Genomic DNA, 23,641 nt, shown 5'->3' with positions numbered 1-23,641 from the left:
AGGTTAAAGCCTGAGTACCCAGGGAAAATCTCCAACCTATGATCCATATGTCAGAAAGCTTAACCAACTCCGCAACCATAACCAACAACAACAGGTCCATGGGCCTTAACGGTCATCTGACTATTGGCACAATACAACATAGTTGTTTGAAGATTTTAGCCTAATTGACTCCTGTGACCTTGAATGAAGATCAAGGTCATTCATTTGAACAAATTTGGTAGCCCTTCATCCCAGCATGTCACAGACCCAATATCAGGTCTCTAGGCCTCTTAGTTATTCACAAGAGGTCATTTAAAGATTTTAGCAATTTTGACCCCTGTGATCTTGAATGCAGATCAAGGTCATTTTTTTAACAAATATGGTAGCCCTTCATCCTAGCATATCACATGCCCAATATCAGGTTTCTAGGCCTATTAGTTATTCACAAGAAGTTATTTCAAGATTTTAGCCTATTTGACCCCTGTGACCTTGGATGAAGGTAAAGGTCATTCATTTGAACAAACTTGGTAGCCCTTCATCCCAGCATGCTGTAGGCCCAATATGAGTATCCTGGGCCTTTCGGTTCATGAGAAGAAATCGTTTAAACATTTTAGCCTATTTCACCCCCGTGACCTTGAATGATGGTCAAGGTCATTCATTTGAACAAACTTGGTAGCCCTTCATCCCAGCATGCTGCAGGCCCAATATGAGTATCCTGGGCCTTTCGGTTCTTGAAGAGAAGTTGTTTAAAGTGTACACGGAATGGTTTGGTATATAAGGCTTAATAAATGTGTCATTGTATAAAATTTAGAATGGAGAAAGTACGAGTTTCATAGCGAATACGGTATTAGAGATAATGCGACTTTTCTCTAGAATACACCTGAAGCCCCAAGCCATTGACCCCGATTCGGGACCCCTGACCTGTGACGTCACGAGGACAACGGGACCTACTCTACTCGCATAAGATAGAGTGGCGATTTTCTGTGTCTGCCATCTAATATAAACTATCTGTTTGTAAATATCGATTTTTACAGACACAAGTACCTGTGTACATGTCCGATACCTATTTAATATTATCCTCAATCACAGATATACCATGCATATATTGATGTACCTGTCGTAGATAAATGAACATTTCTGCGCGATTTCTGCACAATTATACACAATATAATGTTTATAATAATCCACGTACGTTGCAAATCTACGGTATTTGGAACCACATATACATGAATATTATGTAAAGGATTCTTGACTTTGTTATCCAAAACCCGACTCGGGTCGTTGTACTGGTCAAACCTGCTTTACAAATTTCTGACTTTTTCATATAACCTACCCATACGAATTAAGTTATGATTCTAAACAGAATTTTTTGCATATATGTAAATTCATCTACTTATTGCGTTTTATCTGAAATCGATCCATTTTTTTGACGAAATACATTCAGCTTTCATATAATACAATACATCCGACGACTTGTTGATATTTCGCTCAAGTTCATTTATTAGTGTCTTTAATTGAAAAAATAAATCATGCAGGAGTCAGACGAAAAAAAGACTGAAGATGTCTAAGTCTGATTCAAGTTGCAGATATCAAGTACAAAACAAAATCAGAACGTCCGAATAGCCAATGTCGTGCCCTTTTTCCCCCCGCGAAAAGTCATGTGATTAACAAAGGGGATTCCCCGGCTGGGATTCCCCTGTACATCATAAACAAATCCTTGTCTCCGTACTTTCGGCAAATATTTCAATTGGTGAAGTTGTTAATTGATTTAATTGTATAAATGAAGTGTTTCTGGTGCTTTTCTAGTAGAAAGATAATTTAATCAGCGACAGCGTATTTACTACAACGGTGTTTACTGTTGGTTTCCGGCATGCAGACAATGCCTCAGTGAAGCTTTCAGCACAAATATTTCGACCAATTTTGATGTTGATGATTGATGAAAGTAAATAAATAAAGTATTCCTGGTATTATTATAATGGAAAGAATGTTTACTCCCAAGTATCAGTCTGACTAGCTATTTACGACAAAATTGTTTACTGTATACATATCGATTTACGGCATGCAGCTTGGAGAACATGTTCACTACACGTGTGTTTATCACTAATTTGAACGATAATTTCCATACCTATAAAGTAGAGTGTTTGTTTAATCCAAGCTGGACAATGGGCCCCAGACCCCTTTTAATGGAATGTATGGATAGTTGTTTAATTGTATGTAAATTTAAAGGATTTATTTTGCAAGTACATTGATCTCCATCTGTATTTCAACACACCAATATTACAGGTATTTTGACGTAAAGCTGTTCTGAAAGTCATCAAAATTATTTCATAATGTTCTAAACATGGTTTTATTACATCCTGTAAGATGTGAAACAATTTTAAAATTGGCCATGTTTGGGAAGATTTAAGTTAATGCCAATGCAGGTGTGAAAATTTACATGTTTAGAAATGCCCTGTGATTTTGATTACCGTCATAAACCAAGCATATTTGTTTCTTATAATTTTCAAATAACTGTGATTAAACAATGAACAGAAGATTATACAAATGTTGAAAAGGAAAAATAATGAATTTATAGTATTATTGTGTATAAATAATGATTATATATTTGAAGATAATTAAACGAAAATTTCTGAGGAAATTTGACACATCCAATTGCAAGACTACATGTAATTTAATACAGAAAACACAGGAAAGAAGTACATTTGAGAATGTAGAATATATTCAAGTCTTAATATGTACATCAATCAATTTATCATAGTCACATATTACTCCATCCTAACATATTTCAGATACTTGGACCTGGCATGGAAAAATCCTAAGTCAAAAATAGGTACATTTTAGGTACTTTGTAACATTCAGAAATGAAGTCAATATGAGGCACATCTTAGGTAGTCTAAAAAAAACCTAAGTTAAAACTAGGTACATTATAGGTATTTCTAAAATATTCAAAGTCCACCATAGGCACATTTTAGGTACTTTGAGAATTTCAGAGTCCAAATTGGGTATGTTTTAGGTACTTTGAGAATTTCAAAGTCCAAATTGGGTATGTTTTAGGTATGTTTTTTCCCCTGGGTAGAGAAACCTACATATGAAATTTGAGAGAGATCCCTTCAGCCCTTTCTGATAAATAGCGGTAACAAGAAGTGTTAACGGACGGAAGGACAGATGGACCGATGGAAGGATGAACCACGGACGAACCACGGACGAACCACGGACGAAAACAAATTTGAATAGCCCACCATCTGATGATGGTGTGCTAAAAATGCCCCTCTAGCCCCTGGGGGTTGGCCAGGACCAATATGGATATGATGTTAAAATACTCTCTCAGACTAATAATTCTGATCAATCTTGTATGTACCCCCTCCCCTACACTGACCTGATGATATCAATCCTGTATGTACCCCCTCCCCTACACTGACCTGATGATATCAATCCTGTATGTACCCCCTCCCCTACACTGACCTAATGATATCAATCCTGTATGTACCCCCTCCCCTACACAGACCGGATGACATCAATCCTGTATGTACGCCCTCCCCTACACTGACCTGATGATATCAATCCTATATGTACCCCCTCCCCTACACTGACCTGATGACATCAATCCTGTATGTACCCCTCCCCTACACTGACCTGATGATATCAATCCTGTATGTACCCCCTCCCCTACACCGACCTGATGATATCAATCCTGTATGTCCCCCCTCCCCTACACTGACCTCATGATATCAATCCTGTATGTACCCCCTCCCCTACACTGAACTGATGATATCAATCCTGTATGTACCCCCTCCCCTACACAGACCTGATGATATCAATCCTGTAGGTACCCCCTCCCCTACACCGACCTGATGATACCAATCCTGTATGTTTACCCTCCCATACACCGACCTGATGATACCAATCCTGTATGTTTACCCTCCCCTACACAGACCTGATGATATCAATCCTCTATGTACCCCCTCCCCTACACCGACCTGATGATATCAATACTGTATGTACCCCCTCCCCTACACCGACCTGATGATATCAATCCTGTATGTACCCCTCCCCTACACTGAACTGATGATATCAATCCTGTATGTACCCCCTCCCCTACACCGACTGGATGACATCAATTCTGTATGTACCCCCTCCCCTACACAGACCTGATGACATCAATCCTGTATGTACCCCCTCCCCTACACTGACCTGATGATGTCAATCCTGTATGTACCCCCTCCCCTACACCGACCTGATGACATCAATCCTGTATGTACCCCCTCCCCTACACCGACCGGATGATATCAATTCTGTATGTACCCCCTCCCCTACACAGACCTGATGATATCAATCCTGTATGTACCCCCTCCCCTACACCGACTGGATGACATCAATTCTGTATGTACCCCCTCCCCTACACAGACCTGATGACATCAATCCTGTATGTACCCCCTCCCCTACACTGACCTGATGATGTCAATCCTGTATGTACCCCCTCCCCTACACAGACCTGATGACATCAATCCTGTATGTACCCCCTCCCCTACACTGACCTGATGATATCCACTGCTGTAGTCACCGGGTTAGTGTACATTAGACCTATATGACAAAATGCCAATGTCTTCTTCATGTTCATAAAACCTGGATGCTGCATGTAGGCTTGTCTGTTCTGAAAATATAAAAGTCACACATTGAATTGATAGAATACAGATTTTTCTCAAAACGCTAGATTGTTTACCTCATATTCAAAGGAAACAATCTAATGACAAGGAGCAACAAAGCATGGCATTATCCCCTGTGCCCTGCAGTTGATATAACAAAGAGGCCCAGAGGGCCTGTATTGCTCACCTGGTTTGTAATGCTAAGTAATGTTCTGAATACAGGTTCATTGTTTCTTTTCTGATGGAATTTGAATATTTATCTCCAATTCGCCTGTTGGGCCCAGCTCTTTCTACTGTATGGGATCAAAGCAAAAATCTATACAAATTATGTTACCCTAAGGAGGTTTCTGGGCCAAATTTGGTTACAATCCCAGCAGAATTATATGACTAGTAGCGATTTAAAAGATAAACCTCTATTTCCCTTATTGGGCCCCACCCTTCTTGCCCCCAGGGGGTCAGAGCCAAAATTTATACAATTTCTGTCCCCCTTCCCCCAAGGATGTTTGTGGCCAAATTTGGTTACAATCCATGCAGAACTCTAGGACAAGTAGCGATTTACAGGATTTACCTCTATTCCCTTATTGGGCCCCGCCCTTCCTGCCCCCTGGAGGTCAGAGCCTAAATTAATACAAGTTCTGTTCCCCTTTCCACAGGGATGTTTGTGGCCAAATTTTGTTACAATCCATGCAGAACTCTAGGACAAGTAGCGATTTATAGGATTTACTTCTATTTTTCCTATTGGGCCCCACCCTTCTTGCCCCCAGGGGGTCAGAGCCAAAATTTATACAATTTCTGTCCCCCTTCCCCCAAGGATGTTTGTGGCCAAATTTGGTTACAATCCATGCAGAACTCTAGGACAAGTAGCGATTTACAGGATTTACCTCTATTCCCTTATTGGGCCCCGCCCTTTCTGCCCCCTGGAGGTCAGAGCCAAAATTTATACAAGTTCTGTTACCCTTCCCCTCAATGATGTTTGCAGCCAAATTTGGTTACAATACATGTAGAACTCTAGGACAAGTAGTGATTTAAAGGAAATGTTGACGGACGGACGAACGGACAAACGACGGACGCCGCACCCTGACATAAGCTCACCGGCCCTTCTGGCTAAGTGAGCTAAAAACACAAATACATGTATATTTGTCATTCTACAGAAATGGCTAAATAACGCATAGCTAAATGAAAATTTAAAACTTCAAAACAATCAATTTCTTTTATCACAGATAAGGAAAACATTGAGTTTAATTAAGCAAGGGGCCCAAAGGGCCTGTATCACTCACATGGTGTGTTCTTAATACAGGTTCATTGTTTCTTTTCTAAAGGAATTTAAATATTTACATCTATTTCCTCAATCAGACCTCGCCCCACCTGCCCCCAGAGTCGGATGTATACAGAAAAATTCAAGGAGCTGTGTTGAACAGTTTTTGAGTTATAGCGGAAAAGAATCTCGGACGGACGAACGCACCCACACCTGGACGGATGGACGGACTGACAGACGGACAACCTGATTACTATAATTACTGTTCCTACCAAGCCTGAGATCCTCTGTTGTTCTCCTTCAAGGTTCACACTATTGACAGATTCTGTATCTGGGTCCAAGGTTAATAGGTTATCATCGTCGTACAACTCCTCATCTCTCAACGACAGCTCAAAATCCTTGTTTTCCTGTTTGTAAAAAATTCAAATTTAAAATCTACAACAAGAGGCCTATGGCCTTAACGGTCACCTCATTATGACATATCCTACAAAGCTGTCATTGGATGTTTCAATTTTCTTTTCATTTTGTCCAGTGTCAATTTCTAGTTATATATTTTGAATACCTACAATATTTGCTGTAGAGTCTGCTACACTTGCTGTCATTTTTTTCTTCATCATTCGGTGTAACATCACTGGTTTGATATCAGGGTCGTCGGTTGTCCCTGGATACTTCTCTCTAAACATCAAACACTTCCAGTCATTATCAGCTCAATGATAAAATACTTGAAAAATTTTCAATCTGTTTACCTTGTTTGATCGATACTCAGTCCTAGGTGTATGTTGCGCTATCGATTACTAAACTCTGGGATCATAGGCCGCATTTGCTGTATGTGGTATCATGAATAATTCATTAAGAAAATCCTCTTAATTCCATTGGATCCGCCTAACATTGGGCAGATCCAACCAAATTTTGTATCTCAAAAGCTACTAATATTTACTAGAATCACAGCAAATGTGGCCTTTGCTTTGGTCAGAGGAGTTAGTAAGCAATAGTATAACATACACCTGAGACCGAGGATGGCCTAGCTAGCTGTACAACATGTACAACACCCCAGGAAATCTTAACAGACAGCTTCATAGCTCAGATTTTGTAACAATTTCATCTTACTGACCCATATCAACTCTAAATAGTGACACTAAAATCTCCACCTTCAGGTTGATTTGACAAGTCACATTTGAAACAAGAGGGCATTCACAGACATCTAACTATTGGTATAAAACAATCACAGTATACAGTAGTGCCTAACAATTAACTAGTCCTTATTTGAAATTTAAACAATTTTTGACGACATTAAAAAGAAGTAAAGGTCATTCGCCTGAACAAACTGAAAGGGTACAAACCTAGTATGTTACAGGCCCAATTACAATGTACCCTAGGACTCTTAGTTTTTGCTTATTTGACTCCTGTGACCTTGATTAAAGATCAAGGTCATTCATTTGAACAAACTTAGTAGCCCTTCATCCCAGGATGCTATCAGCTAACTATCAGTACCGTAGACCTTTCATATATGAGAATAAGTTGTATGAATAAAAAGTTAATGCACAGAAAATGTTGACTACCCCAAAGAGTCATGATGACCTAATAAAAAAATATACTTTACATATATGTCAAGATGTATGTATTATAGTAAATATGCCTGTTTTAAGAGGACACTTGCCTAATATAAAACATAAAAGGATTACCTGTGTCGTTTAAACTTTGTCAAAAGCAGGTCAGTCTGTTCCAAATCCTCAGTAAAAGCTACCTTCATCTTGGCTAGATATGTACACCAAAGATGGAACACAACATCCTGTCACAGAGCGATCAGATTAGTGTCTAGATATGTACACCTGACACAGAACACAACATCCTGTCACAGAGAGATCAGATTAGTGTCTAGATATGTACACTAGACACAGAACACAACATCCTGTCACAGAGGGATCAGATTAGTGTCTAAATATGTACACTAGACACAACATCCTATGACAGAGGGATCATATTAGTGTCTAGATATGTACACCAGACACAGAACACACCATCCTGTCACAGAGAGATCAGATTTAAATCTAGATATGTACACCAGACACAGAACACAACATCCTGTCTCAGAGGGATCAGATTAGTGTCTAGATATGTACACCAAACACAACATCCTGTCACAGAGGGATCAGATTAGTGTCTAGATATGTACACCAGACAAACCATCCTTACACAGAGGGATCAAATTAGTGTCTAGATATGTACACCAGACACAGAACACAACATCCTGTCACAGAGGAATCATATTAGTGTCTAGATATGTACACCTGACACAGAACACAAGATCCTGTCACAGAGGGATCAGATTAGTGTCTAGATATGTACACTAGACACATAACACAACATCCTGTCACAAAGGGATCAGATTAGTGTCTAGATATGTACACCAGACACAGAACACAACATCCTGTCACAGAGGGATCAGATTAGTGTCTAGATATGTACACCAGACACAGAACACAACATCCTGTCACAGAGGGATCAGATTAGTGTCTAGATATGTACACCAGACACAGAACACAACATCCTGTCACAGAGGGATCAGATTAGTGTCTAGATATGTACACTAGACACAGAACACAACATCCTGTCACAAAGGGATCATATTAGTGTCTAGATATGTACACCAAACACAGAACACAACATCCTGTCACAGAGGGATCAGATTAGTGTCTAGATATGTACACCAGACACAGAACACAACATCCTGTCACAGAGGGATCAGATTAGTGTCTAGATATGTACACCAGACACAGAACACAACATCCTGTCACAAAGGGATCAGATTAGTGTCTAGATATGTACACCAGACATACACCACAACATCCTGTCACAGAGGGATCAGATTAGTGTCTAGATATGTACACCAGAAACAGAACACAACATCCTGTCACAAAGGGATCAGATTAGTGTCTAGATATGTACACCAGACACACCATCCTGTCACAGAGGGATCAGATTAGTGTCTAGATATGTACACCAGACACAGAACACAACATCCTGTCACAGAGGGATCAGATTAGTGTCTAGATATGTACACCAGACACAGAACACAACATCCTGTCACAGAGGGATCAGATTAGTGTCTAGATATGTACACCAGACACAGAACACAACATCCTGTCACAGAGGGATCAGATTAGTGTCTAGATATGTACACCAGACACAGAACACAACATCCTGTCACAAAGGGATCAGATTAGTGTCTAGATATGTACACCAGACATACACCACAACATCCTGTCACAGAGGGATCAGATTAGTGTCTAGATATGTACACCAGACACAGAACACAAGATCATACACCACAACATCCTGTCACAGAGGGATCAGATTAGTGTCTAGATATGTACACCAGAAACAGAACACAACATCCTGTCACAAAGGGATCAGATTAGTGTCTAGATATGTACACCAGACACACCATCCTGTCACAGAGGGATCAGATTAGTGTCTAGATATGTACACCAGACACAGAACACAACATCCTGTCACAGAGGGATCAGATAAGTGTCTAGATATGTACACCAGACACAGAACATAACATCCTGTCACAGAGGGATCAGATTAGTGTCTAGATATGTACACCAGACACAGAACACAACATCCTGTCACAAAGGAATCGGATTAGTGTCTATATACGTACACTACACACAACATCCTGTTACAAAGGGATCAGATTAGTGTCTAGATATGTACACCAGACACAATATCCTGTCACAGAGGGATCAGATTAGTGTCTAGATATGTACACCAGACACAGAACACAACATCCTGTCACAGAGGGATCAGATTAGTGTCTAGATATGTACACCAGACACAGAACACAACATCCTGTCACAAAGGGATCAGATTAGTGTCTAGATATGTACACCAGACACACCATCCTTACACAGAGGGATCAGATTAGTGTCTAGATATGTACACCAGACACACACCACAACATCCTGTCACAGAGGGATCAGATTAGTGTCTATATACGTACACTACACACAACATCCTGTTACAAAGGGATCAGATTAGTGTCTAGATATGTACACCAGACACAATATCCTGTCACAGAGGGATCAGATTAGTGTCTAGATATGTACACCAGACACAGAACACAACATCCTGTCACAGAGGGATCAGATTAGTGTCTAGATATGTACACCAGACACAGAACACAACATCCTGTCACAAAGGGATCAGATTAGTGTCTAGATATGTACACCAGACACAGAACACAACATCCTGTCACAGAGGGATCAGATTAGTGTCTAGATATGTACACCAAACACAGACCACAACATCCTGTCACAAAGGGATCAGATTAGTGTCTAGATATGTATACTAGACACAGAACACACCATCCTGTCATAGAGAGATCAGATTAGTGTCTAGATATGTACACCAGACAAACCATCCTTACACAGAGGGATTAGATTAGTGTCTAGATATGTACACCAGACACACACCACAACATCCTGTCACAGAGGGATCAGATTAGTGTCTAGATATGTACACCAGACACAGAACACAACATCCTGTCACAGAGGGATCATATTAGTGTCTAGATATGTAAACCTGACATAGAACACAACATCCTGTCACAGATGGATCAGATTAGTGTCTAGATATGTACACTAGATACAGAACACAACATCCTGTCACAGAGGGATCAGATTAGTGTCTAGATATGTACACTACACACAACATCCTGTCAAAGAGGGATCAGATTTGTGTCTAGATATGTACACCAGACACAGAACACAACATCCAGTCATAGACAGATCACATTAAATGTCTAGATATGTACACCAAACACAATATCCTGTCACAGAGGGATCAGATTAGTGTCTAGATTGGTATACCAGACACATACACAACATCTTGTCACAGAAGGATAATTTTTTTTTCTCTACAAATTTTTACCATATAGGACATTCAAACACATATAAAATGATTGGCTCAGTATTGAATTTATTAATGAGATCTTTAATTATACAGTTGAAATTGTAAAGTTTCATTCTGAAGATTTAGACATCTATGTGCTTTTCAACACATTTACCGAACACAAATGACATAGCAATAAAGAGATAGAGGATATTGATGGTAACTGACCTTAAGTTTGGGATTAGCCCCTAGACGTATCAGGGCTTTAACTTGTTCCTTCATAATAATCTGGAAGCCCTCGTAGCCACTCCATGGCCGGCCTTTATCACCTGTGTTGAAAATTATAACGTCATGGTGAATATAACTACAGCCGTTGCAATATCTCCGAGTTGTGAATGTTTGTATCCAAACAACGTTTGATGATGCCCCCAATTTCCTTCTTTGTCTATAGTAAAATAGTGTCATAAAAATTGCATGTCTATAATTAAGATTGATTTCACGATAAATGTTGCACGGAAAATATTTTATATAGGATGCAAAAATATTCAGTAAACAAAAAAGGCCCATGGGTCGTAACAGTCATCTGACTATTAGCACAACACAACATAGTCATTTAAAGATTTTAGCCTTTTTAACCCCTGTGACCTTGAATGAAGATCAAGGTCATTTCTTTTGAACAAACTTGATAGTCCTTCATCCCAGCATGCCACAGGCCCAATATCAGGTCTCTAGGACAAGAAGTCGTTTAAAGATTTTAGCCTATTTTTCCCCTGTGACCTTGAATGAAGATCAAGGTCATTCACTTGAACAAGCTTGGAAACCCTTCATTCCAGCATGTTACATGCCCAACATCAGTAACCTGGGCCTTCTGGTTCTTTAGAAATCTTTTTAACGATTTTAGCCTTTTTGACCCTGTGACCTTGAATGAAGTTCAAGGTCTTTCATTTGAACAAACTTGATAGCCCTTTATCCCAGCATGCTACAGGCCAAATATCAGTACTATATGGCTTTCTGTTTCTTGAGAAGAAGTTGTTTAGCTTTTTTTTAACCTTTTTGACCCCTGTGACCTTGAATGAAGGTCAAGGTCATTCATTTGAACAAATTGGGTAGCCATTCATCCCAGCATGTCACATGCCCATTATCAGGTCTCTATGCCTCTTAGTTATTCACAAGAAGTTGTTTAAAGATTTAAACATAATTGACCCCTGTGACCTTGAATGAAGATCAAGGTCACTTATTTGAACAAACTTTGAAGCCCTTCATCCCAGCATGTCATGGGCCCAATATCATGTATCAGGTCTCTAAGACTCTTAGTTATTCACAAGAAGTTTTTTAAAGGATTTTAGCCTATTTGACCTCTGTGATCTTAAATGAAGGTCAAGGTCATTCATTTGAACAACCTTGGTAGCCCTTCATTCCAGCATGTTACAGGCTTAATATCAGTGCCCTGGGCCTTCTGGTTCTTGAGAAAAAGTTGTTTAAAGATTTTAGCCTTTTTGACCACTGCGACATTGAATGAAGATCAAGGTCATTTATTTGAACAAACTTGGTAGCCTTTTATCCCAGCATGCTACAGGCCCAATATCAGTACCCTGGGCCTTCTGGTTCTTGAGAAGAAGTTGCTTAAAGATTTTAGCCTATTTCTGACCCCTGTGACCTTGAATGAAGGTCAATGTCATTCATTTGAACAAACTTGGTAGCCCTTCATCCCAGCATACTACAGGCCAAATATCAGTACCCTTGGCCCTCTGGTTATTGAGAAGAAGTCGTTTGAATGAAAAGTTTACGCACTGCCCACGACGACGGACGGTGCATGATGACAATAGGTCATCCTGACCCTTCGGGTCAGATGACCTTAAAATACATGTATCAAATATTTTTTCTAAAATTTTACATTCAATCTGTTTTTACTAGGACAGCTTTGCTGAAATTATTTCTTTCTTAATCAAAATCACTTCTTACTGATATTGCATAAAGCAATGCATACTAACTCTGAATTGTCTTCTTTCCTTTTTGATATTCCTTATTTCTAATTAAATGTCTGAACTCAGGATTAGTCATGTCCATAAAATCTTCGCCTGCCTCCTCCTGCCTTAAATCCTGTAAAATAAGCAGAAAATTATAGATCATTCCTGCCTCCAATCCTGTAAAATAAGCAGATTATAGATCACTCCTGCTTCAAATCCTGTAAAATAAGAAGATTATAGATCACTCCTGCCTCAAATCCTGTAAAATAAGAAGATTATAGATCACTCCTGCCTCAAATCCTGTAAAATAAGCAGATTATAGATCACTCCTGCCTCAAATCCTGTAAAATAAGCAGATTATAGATCACTCCTGCCTCAAATCCTGTAAAATAAGCAGAAGATTATAGATCACTCCTGCCTCAAATCCTGTAAAATAAGAAGATTATAGATCACTCCTGCCTCAAATCCTGTAAAATAAGCAGAAGATTATTGATCACTCCTGCCTCAAATTCTGTAAAATAAGCAGATTATAGATCACTCCTGCCTCAAATCCTGTAAAATAAGAAGATTATAGATCACTCCTGCCTCAAATCCTGTAAAATAAGCAGATTATAGATCACTCCTGCCTGAAATACTGTAAAATAAGAAGATTATAGATCACTCCTGCCTCAAATCCTGTAAAATAAGCAGATTATATATCACTCCTGCCTCAAATACTGTAAAATAAGCAGATTACTGATCACTCCTGCCTTAAATACTGTAAAATAAGCAGATTATAGACCACTCCTGCCTCAAATCCTGTAAAATAAGAAGATTATAGATCACTCCTGCCTCAAATTCTGTAAAATAAGCAGATTATAGATCACTCCTGCCTCAAATCCTGTAAAATAAGAAGATTATAGATCACTCCTGCCTCAAATCCTGTAAAATAAGCAGATTATAGATCACTCCTGCCTCAAATCCTGTAAAATAAGCAGATTATAGATCACTCCTGCCTCAAATCCTGTAAAATAAGAAGATTATAGATTATATATCACTCCTGCCTCAATCCTGTAAAATAAGAAGATTATAGATCACTCCTGCCTCAAATCCTGTAAAATAAGCAGATTATAGATCACTCCTGCCTCAAATCCTGTAAAATAAGAAGATTATAGATCACTCCTGCCTCAAATCCTGTAAAATAAGAAGATTATATATCACTCCTGCCTCAATCCTGTAAAATAAGATTATATATCACTCCTGCCTCAATCCTGTAAAATAAGATTATAGATCACTCCTGCCTCAAATCCTGTAAAATAAGCAGATTATAGATCACTCCTGCCTCAAATCCTGTAAAATAAGAAGATTATAGATCACTCCTGCCTCAAATCCTGTAAAATAAGCAGATTATAGATCACTCCTGCCTCAAATCCTGTAAAATAAGCAGAAGATTATAGATCACTCCTGCCTCAAATTCTGTAAAATAAGAAGATTATAGATCACTCCTGCCTCAAATCCTGTAAAATAAGCAGATTATAGATCACTCCTGCCTCAAATCCTGTAAAATAAGAAGATTATAGATCACTCCTGCCTCAAATCCTGTAAAATAAGCAGATTATAGATCACTCCTGCCTCAAATCCTGTAAAATAAGAAGATTATATATCACTCCTGCCTCAATCCTGTAAAATAAGAAGATTATAGATCACTCCTGCCTCAAATCCTGTAAAATAAGCAGATTATAGATCACTCCTGCCTCAAATCCTGTAAAATAAGAAGATTATAGATCACTCCTGCCTCAAATCCTGTAAAATAAGCAGATTATAGATCACTCCTGCCTCAAATCCTGTAAAATAAGCAGAAGATTATAGATCACTCAGACATATAGTTATTCTACTAGTTAAAGGCTATTTGTATTTGTATATAATCATCAAAATTCATATTCATCAGTTCTTGTTTGTATTACCAAAGCAGTGTTGATAAACATATAATCAGAAACATAACAAGATCCACGCCCAAGGGTCATTTAACAACTTTGGTGCCAGCTAGTCGTATAGGAAAAGAATTAAATACAGTTTTTCAAGATGGTGATTTTGGCGCAAATTTTAGATTTTGGGCAAAGTTAAAGAGCTAGGCAAATGTCTTTGGCGGAGTTCAAAAACAAGAGGTTCAGGGGGCCTGTATCGCTCAATGGTTTGTTATGCCAAATAATGTTATTCTGAATGCTAAATTCATTGCTCCTTTTCTGAAGGAAATATCTATATATCTATTGGACCACATTCATTCTGCCCAGGTAGTTAGAGTCAAAATGTATACAAATTCTGAGGATGTTTCAGGCCAAATTTGGTTACAATCCATGTAGAGCTCTATGACTAGTAGCGATTGGAAGGAAATGTTGATGGATGGATGGATAACAGACGGCGGACGCCATGCCATGACATAAGCTCACTGGCCACTTCAGGCCGGAAAAGCTAAAAATTCTGTTTCCCTTCCCAAGGATGTTTCTGACCACAGCTAACATTGATTTTTACCCACGAACCAATTTAACAAAACCGGGGGCCTGTATTAGGGATGATTTAATGTTGCCCTCCCGAGGTGTACACTAGGGTTCCTTTTTTGGTCCAAAACTATTATCAAATTGATATTAAATTTTGTAAAACGATATCATATTCTCAAAAGTATAGGGAAGTAACTCTTAACAAACACTGCACTAGATTAATGATATGGTGGCCAATTTTTCAAACAGAGTTTAGAAGTATTTAGATTACAATACTATTACTATTGCATTACAGGAGTTTCGAGATCCCAAAACGATGTGGGTAAATAACAATTTATTGTTGATAAAATATTAGTCCTACCATCCAATGATTATGACATCAGCATTATTTGAGCTAAGTTTTGTGATGTCATAATCACAGGAAGGTGTGACTAATCAACGGTAAATTGTACTTTACTCACATTGTTTTGGGATCTCGAAACCCCCATATTGTAGTCTGCAATAGTTAAACTATCGGAATAGTGTTTTCTTCGAGAACAACAGTATTTCAATGCTTAAATTTGTAGCCGATACTAGTCATGCACCCCTAATAGTAAGTGATTCATATCAAGGACCAAAGTAAAGGGTACGAAACCCTGCCCAGCACATTACACATGCAGTGCAGGTTTTATCTCCCCTATTAGCTAGGCCTACAGTACTTATTTATTTGATGCATTCAACATACCTGAGATTGCGTCATACACACCGAGCAGAAAAATAACCCATCTCTAGCTTCAAATTCACTTCCTCCACACACAGCGCACGAAGGCATTTTTCATCTGTTTTTTTGTCTAGAAAAAAAATAACAAACAAGAGATCCTAGAGTGATCTTGGCGCCATATATTACTACATATGAAATTTGAGAAAGATCCTTTCAGTACTTCCTGAGGTATATAACACTAACAAACTTCAATAATCAAAATCCAAGATGGCTACCTGTCGGCCATCTTGTTGACCGATCATGATCAGTCCCAAAATGCAATATGCATAACTAGGTAGGGCCTTAGGGGAACCTACATATGAAATTTGAGAACGATCCCTTAAGTGCTTTAAATTTCTGAGAAATAATGACAACAAACTTTGAATATCAAAATCAAAGATGGCTGTCTGGCAGCCATCTTGTTGACTGATTGGTCCCAAAATGCAATATGCATAACATGGGCCCTAGGGGAACCTACATATGAAATTTGAGAACAACCCCTTCAAAACTTTCTGAGAAATAGCAAACTTTAACTATCACAATCCAAGATGGCTGCCTGGCGGCCATCTTGTTGACCAATTGGTTCTGAAATGCAATATGCATAACTATATATATGGCCCGAGGGAAACCTACATATGAAATTTGAGAAAGATCCCTTCAGCGCTTTCTGAGAAATAGCGATAACAAGAATTGTTAACAGACGGACGGCGGACCACCGACGAAAGGCGATTTGAATAGTCCACTATCTGATGATGGTGGGCTAAACATTTAAGGTAACAAGTTATTTTACCAAATACACTGGTTAAACAGTATAATGTATATTTACATACACATGTATTTTAAAATATTTTACAGGGTTTAACATCTGTAATAATTTTGTGTAAAAGTTAAATATGAAACATGCACCGTTTACACAGCAAATTTTCCACAATTAGTTTAAAGCCAAAGTCCTTTTTGTCAAGGTGGCATTCCTTATTGGATCCTGAATGTCCTTTTTGTCAAGGTGGCATTCCTTATTGGATCCTGAATGGACCAGTGACCCATGCATCTGTTACCTTTAATTAGCATAAAGTTTTAGACTCTTTAAAACATTTTTCTTAATTAACTTAGTACATGATTCATGGTTTGCATGGTTCACCAGAAAACTTTTTGGCGTCTTCAGTGTGCAGACTTTGGTAATGTCGAAATGAAACATTCAAAACATGATCTATACCGATTGTATGGTTCTTGGTGCAAAACAACCATAGAGATTGAACATGTACATCTTAAAAATATATTTGTGGTATAATATATCATAAGTATTTGGAAACATCATATTTTTACTATATGTTTTTATGCATTGACAAATTTTCAATTTGATATTGTAATTAATTTTCTTTAAATTCAAAATCTTCTATTAAATATTTCTCTTTTTTTTAGTATTGTGTACGGATTTGGTTTTGTGAAATGAATTGAACTTCATGTTGAAACTAATTGTAAACATGACTAAGTCATTCCAATCAAGTTATTGCCATCAGTACCTGAAGTGGTTAAATAAAGGGGAATAACTCTTGCGACCTTATCCACTACTGTTACAGTAATATTTCTATGATCACCTAGGGTAACTTGTTGTTCAGATTATAACAAATCATAAAAGAAAAATATATTTTAAATAATCTGCAAACCGTGAAATGTCACGCTTAAGCGCAATTACGATACACAAATTCAACTTGACAAAATCAGAAACATACAGGTACTGGCTGGCGACCCATTATCGTGGAAAATGGAGATTTTTTTTTTTTCTAAACGTTTAACCGGTTTAACCTGTTCCGGTTTGTGCGTTGCTCCGGTACTACTCTCCCCAGTAAATATATATTTAACTAATGCAAATCAGAGATTTAAATATATTTAAATTTCTGTGCAAATGCATAACAGGAGTAATTAATCATTTTTTATTATTTTTTAAATAATAACACTTTGAAAATTAAAAGCTATTGAAAGCAGTTAAAATATCCTCCAAGCGGACATGAGCACAAGGAATCACTTTATAGTTTTAAGTAGATCTACGTTCTTTTATTTCTAAAGTATATCTTCTACATACTTTCGCTCTTCCCATGCCGTGTATGATTCGTATTAAAGTTTCGAATCATCTCACATAACACAACTTATAAGAAAAGATAAGAGAATAGTTGTATAAAACCATTTTCAATACATGCTGTCAATAACCAAAGCTCGGGCACGGTGCGGGATACCCAAAACCACCACCCCGGTAACGTTAGTGTGCCCGACATGTTTCTTACCAACACATGTGCTGACCGCGTTGTTCATTGGTTAATTAATGTGTGTCTCTCAATAATATCACATAGCTCCAGAGAATAAAGACATTACTGACTGTAAACAAACTCGTTGATTAAAATTCGTTGAAAAAGATAAAAATTGCAAACCAAACCGGAAGTCTCACGTGGATATCCCATAATGCACTCTTCAAAATGGACGCATCCATCAAAACCTTTCAGTGTTTCTGATGATTCCGTTTCCTTTTGTACTTTCTTTTCGCTTTCTAAACTAAATTGAAATTTCATTTTCCAGAATGCATATCAGAAGAATGTTCGATAACACCAGGTAATATATATATATTTTCGAAGGGTTTGTTCGCCCAATTACTCACTGACAAATCTATCGGAGTGCTTGGGCACAACCACTTCGCTGATAGCGGCCTCATTGAAAATGTAAACACTTGTGAGGAGGTGGCCCTATTCTATTAATTTTTGTTCTCAAACTTTTGGTTGTAATCAGATTAGTTAGTATTGTTGTGAAACCTCGTGCAATGCCACACATGAAAGTACACGGTCACTGATAATGAAAGTATACTCACCAGGAACTGCGGCTCCTGGCGAGTACAGGCGTAAGCATACATGTCATTTACAGTCAATACAAGTCATAGTCAATGTCAATACTACAGACAGACAGACAGACATTCTTTATTTCCTCCTTCAAGTAGGCATCCCAAATACCTGCATCATTTCGATAATTGAGACAACTCGACTAAACTCTGTTTCACTATATAGACTATTTAATGTTATATCTTTTTCGTTGTTATCATGAAAATTTAGTTATCTTTCACTAATAGCATGTAACCTTGGTTAATACTAGCTGCAATGTTATTGTATTATTGGCGCCCATGTAGGGACTTGATGAATTAATACCCAGCAATGCCCCACAGGTATCACTGTTAATCCCTGGAAACTTGAGGACGAGTTCTGTCCTTGAGGGGGGAGTATGTAACTTTGGTGAATACTATCTGCAATATACCGCTCGGCCAGAGAGAACTTCTCTTTAGCTCGATCATTTTAGCATCAGACTAGTAACCCAGAGGTCCCGAGTTCGAATCCTGGTAGAGGCAGTGATTATGTTTGTATTAAATTATGTGCTCTGTTACAAGCATGTTATATATTTTTATTATTTTCTATAAATTGGGCACAACCCTGCATATGGGTAAAAGTTATCCAGGCCGTTTTCATTTATTAGGAACAACCTGTCACTGGTAACCCAAAATGTATTAATCTTGCCGAAACTTCTTAGAATAACGGCAGAATACTTAATTTTTAAGAAGTTGGCAGGATTAGCATATGTGCTTTTTTATTCAGTATTAACCCTTTATATTAAGACTTTTCCTCAGAATTCCAATTCGATTAATAAAATTAATTATTTCTGCCGTAAAATTATGTATTTTTCTGTCCGCCGTGGATCGTGAGGGCCGAATAACAAACCACCAGAGGGTATCAGTCACAATTACCCAACTTTGTTACGTGCACGGCTATTTATTGCTGCATTGTCGGAGGTTGGGAATCGCCAAACTTTTCCGATGCGATGGTGAAATTAACAGTTTCGGCGATAGAATTAAGAGTTTCTGCGTTTATATTCAATGTCTCTGCGTTTATATTCAATGTTTCTGCCCTAATATTAACAATTTAGTCGCTTACATCGAGCGGGCCCGTGTTGTTATTTTCCAGGTCGATCCGCCACAGCCGCCATCTTGAAAACACATTTTGAACTTCTTCTCAAGTTCTGCCGGTGCGATTTGGCTGAAACTTGCATGAAGTGATCCTGACATGGTCCCGACAAAGTGTTGTTATTTTTCAGGTCGATCCGAAATCCAAGATGGCGGCATCTTGAAAACACATTTTGAACTTCTTCTCAAGTTCTACCGGTGCGATTTGGCTGAAACTTGCATGAAATGATCGTGACATGGTCCCGACAAAGTGTTGTTATTTTTCGGGTTGATCCGAAATCCAAGATGGCCGCCACAGCCGCCATCTTGAAAACACATTTTGAACTTCTTCTCAAGTTCTACCAGTGCGATTTGGCCGAAACTTGCATGGAATGATCCTGATATGGTCCCCATAAGTGTTGTTATTTTTCGGGTCGATCCAAAATCCAAGATGGCTGCCACAGTCGCAATCTTGAAAACAGATTTTGAACTTTTCCTCAAGTTCTACTGGTTCAATTTGGCTGAAACTTGCATGAAATGATCCTGACATGGTCCCGACAAAGTGTTGTTATTTTTCAGGTCGATCCGAAATCCAAGATGGCCACACATCCGCCATCTTGAAAACACATTTTGAACTTCTTTTCAAGTTCTACTCGTGCGATTTGGCTGAAACTTGCATGAAGCGATCCTGACATGGTCCCTACAAAGTGTTGTTATTTTTCGTGTCGATCCGAAATCCAAGATGGCCGCCACAGCCGCCATCTTGAAAACACATTTTGAACTTTTTCTCAAGTTATACCAGTGCGATTTGGCCGAAACTTGCATGGAATGATCCTGATATGGTCCCCATAAAGTGTTGTTATTTTTCGGGTCGATCCAAAATCCAAGATGGCTGCCACAGTCGCCATTTTGAAAACAGATTTTGAACTTTTCCTCAAGTTCTACTGGTTCAATTTGGCTGAAACTTGCATGAAATGATCCTGACATGGTCCCGACAAAGTGTTGTTATTTTTCGTGTCGATCCGAAATCCAAGATGGCCGCCACAGCCGCCATCTTGAAAACACATTTTGAATTTCTTTTCAAGTTCTATCGGTGCGATTTGACTGAAACTTGCATGAAACGATCCTGACATGGTCCCGACAAAGTGTTATTATTTTTTGTGTCGATCCAAAATCCAAGATGGCTGCCACCGCCACCATCTTGAAAACACATTTTGAACTTCTTCTCAAGTTCTACTGGTTGATTTGGCTGAAACTTGCATGAAATGCTCCTGGCATGGTCCCGACTAAGTGTTGTTATTTTTCAGGTCGATCCGAAATCCAAGATGGCCACACATCCGCCATCTTGAAAACACATTTTGAACTTCTTTTCAAGTTCTACTCGTGCGATTTGGCTGAAACTTGCATGAAACGATCCTGACATGGTCCCTACAAAGTGTTGTTATTTTTCGTGTCGATCCGAAATCCAAGATGGCCGCCACAGCCGCCATCTTGAAAACACATTTTGAACTTCTTCTCAAGTTCTACTGGTTCGATTTGGCTGAAACTTGCATGAAATGATCCTGACATGGTCCCGACAAAGTGTTGTTATTTTTCGTGTCGATCCGAAATCCAAGATGGCCGCCACAGGCGCCATCTTGAAAACACATTTTGAACTTCTTCTCAACTTCTGCCTGTGTGATTTGGCTGAAACTTGCCTGAAATGATCCTGACATGGATCGACAAAGTATTGTTACATCTCTGGTTGATCCCAAATTGAAGAAGGCTACTATGACACTATATCTAATTAAATTCCTACATGTTAAGGCCATTGGGCCTCTTGTTTGAAATAAAATTTGTTGAAGGAAATGGAAAATGATCTTGACATGGTCCTGACAAAGTGACACCATATGAAATTAATTTTACTATTGCCAAGGTAGTCAGATGACCGTTAAGGCCCTTTGGGCCTCTTGTTGTTTTCTTTCCCGCGTCTCGTCATTTGAGCTATGCATTTTGCACCTTTTTTTCGGAAGAGTTCCGATATGAGCGGTAACAAATGAATAACTGTCTAGGTTAATATGTGTAAAATACAGTACCCAAAGGGTGATTCGGGACTTAATCGCACCGCGAGCGACGAGCGAAAATCGAGCGAACTCGCCCGGAACTTGCTGCGGATCAGCGCAAACTAGAATGCTCCTGCGGCGGTCCTGCTCAGCAAGCGATTTAATGCTAGCTCCAGCAGCGATCCTGCTGGCAGCGAGATCATCCGCTCCGGTAGCGATCCCGCTCCGGCAGCGAGATCATCTGCTCCGGCAGCGATATGATCCGCTACGGCAGCGATATGATACACTTCGGCAGCGATTTTTCTCCAAGCTATCTGTTGCTAGACATTGTCATCGTTTCAGCTTTGACAAACATGCCACGATATTTACTTAGCATGACACAATCTAAAACTAAATTTGAGATGATCGAGTATAGTTAGCTAACGAACTTACCTTCTTCAACTTGCTCATCGGAAACTATGAAGAAATTGTTTTAAAATAGAATGATTCGTTAACACGTGCTTTGTGAATCAATCCGATTCAGTATTTAATAAAATATACTATTGATAATACATACAGTATATGTCCATGTGTTGTCTTTCCAAAATTTGACACTAATTCAATATTTGATACTGAGCTATTATTAGAATGTGTCGTATAGTTTCGTCGTTTTTATTAAAATACCCCGTTATTGGCATGATGACATACCAATGGTCGTAAAAACAAATTTTAAACAATATGGATATATATGGCCTGTAATTCAAATGTCTTTAACTACCTGGTATTTTTAGCTCACCTGGCCCGAAGGGCCGGTGAGCTTATGTCATGGCGCGGCGTCCGTCGTCCGTCCGTCCGTCCGTCAACATTTCCTTTAAAATCGCTACTAATCATAGAGTTCTGCATGGATTGTAACCAAATTTGGCCACAAACATCCTTGGGGGAGGGGAAACAGAACTTGTATAAATTTTGGCTCTGTCCCCTCCCGGGGCAGGAGGGGCGGGGCCCAATAGGGGAAATAGAGGTAAAGCCTTTAAATCGCTACAAGTCATAGAGTTCTGAATGGAATGTAATCAAATTTGGCCACAAACATCCTTGGGGGAAGGGGAACAGAACTTGTATAAATTTTGTTTCTGACCCCCCGGGGGCAGGAGGGGCGGGGCCCAATAGGGGTAATAGAGGTAAATCCTTTAAATCGCTACTTGTCATAGAGCTCTGAATGGAATGTAACCAAATTTAGCCACAAACATCCTTTGGGGAAGGGGAACAGAACTTGTATAAATTTTGGCTCTGGTCCCCCTGGGGCAGGAGGGGCGGGGCCCAATAGGGGTAATAGAGGTGAATCCTTTAAATCGCTACTAGTCATAGAGTTCTACATGAATTGTAACCAAATTCGGCCACAAACATCCTTGGGGGACGGGGAACAGAACTTGTATAAATTTTGACTCTGGTTCCCCTGGGGGCAGGAGGGGCGGGGCCAAATAGGGGAAATAGAGGCAAGTCCTTTAAATCGCTACTAGTCATAGAGTTCTGAATGGAATGTAACCAAATTTGGCCACAAACATCCTTGGGGGAAGGGGAACAGAACTTGTATAAATTTTGGCTCTGACCCCCCGGGGGCAGGAGGGGCGGGGCCCAATAGGGGTAATAGAGGTAAATCCTTTAAATCGCTTCTTGTCATAGAGCTCTGAATGGAATGT

General features: G+C 39.1%; 1 protein-coding gene across 3 annotated transcripts in view; it reads right to left on the bottom strand.

Annotated features, from left to right (window-relative positions):
* The window catches only part of LOC138335609 (uncharacterized), a 55,688-nt gene extending 37,280 nt beyond the window's left edge, over positions 1 to 18,408 (bottom strand). For 2 of the 3 annotated variants that reach the window (XM_069284778.1, XM_069284779.1), the window contains exons 1-8: positions 18,233 to 18,408; positions 15,939 to 16,044; positions 12,765 to 12,873; positions 11,002 to 11,102; positions 7,560 to 7,666; positions 6,444 to 6,552; positions 6,150 to 6,284; positions 4,515 to 4,630 (exon numbers count right to left, since the gene is read on the bottom strand). In XM_069284778.1, coding sequence (XP_069140879.1) covers positions 4,515 to 4,630; positions 6,150 to 6,284; positions 6,444 to 6,552; positions 7,560 to 7,666; positions 11,002 to 11,102; positions 12,765 to 12,873; positions 15,939 to 16,025 — 764 coding nt within the window. In that variant the 5' untranslated portion in view covers positions 16,026 to 16,044; positions 18,233 to 18,408. The remainder of the gene's footprint in view (positions 1 to 4,514; positions 4,631 to 6,149; positions 6,285 to 6,443; positions 6,553 to 7,559; positions 7,667 to 11,001; positions 11,103 to 12,764; positions 12,874 to 15,938; positions 16,045 to 18,232) is intronic. The other variant, XM_069284780.1, reaches the window with a different exon arrangement.
* Between the last annotated feature and the right edge of the window lie 5,233 nt (positions 18,409 to 23,641).

This window comes from Argopecten irradians, chromosome 11 (assembly GCF_041381155.1).
Source record: "Argopecten irradians isolate NY chromosome 11, Ai_NY, whole genome shotgun sequence".
Classification (NCBI taxonomy): domain Eukaryota; kingdom Metazoa; phylum Mollusca; class Bivalvia; order Pectinida; family Pectinidae; genus Argopecten; species Argopecten irradians.
Note: the sequence above shows the minus strand (reverse complement) of the source record. Positions and strands in the feature narration are given on the sequence as shown.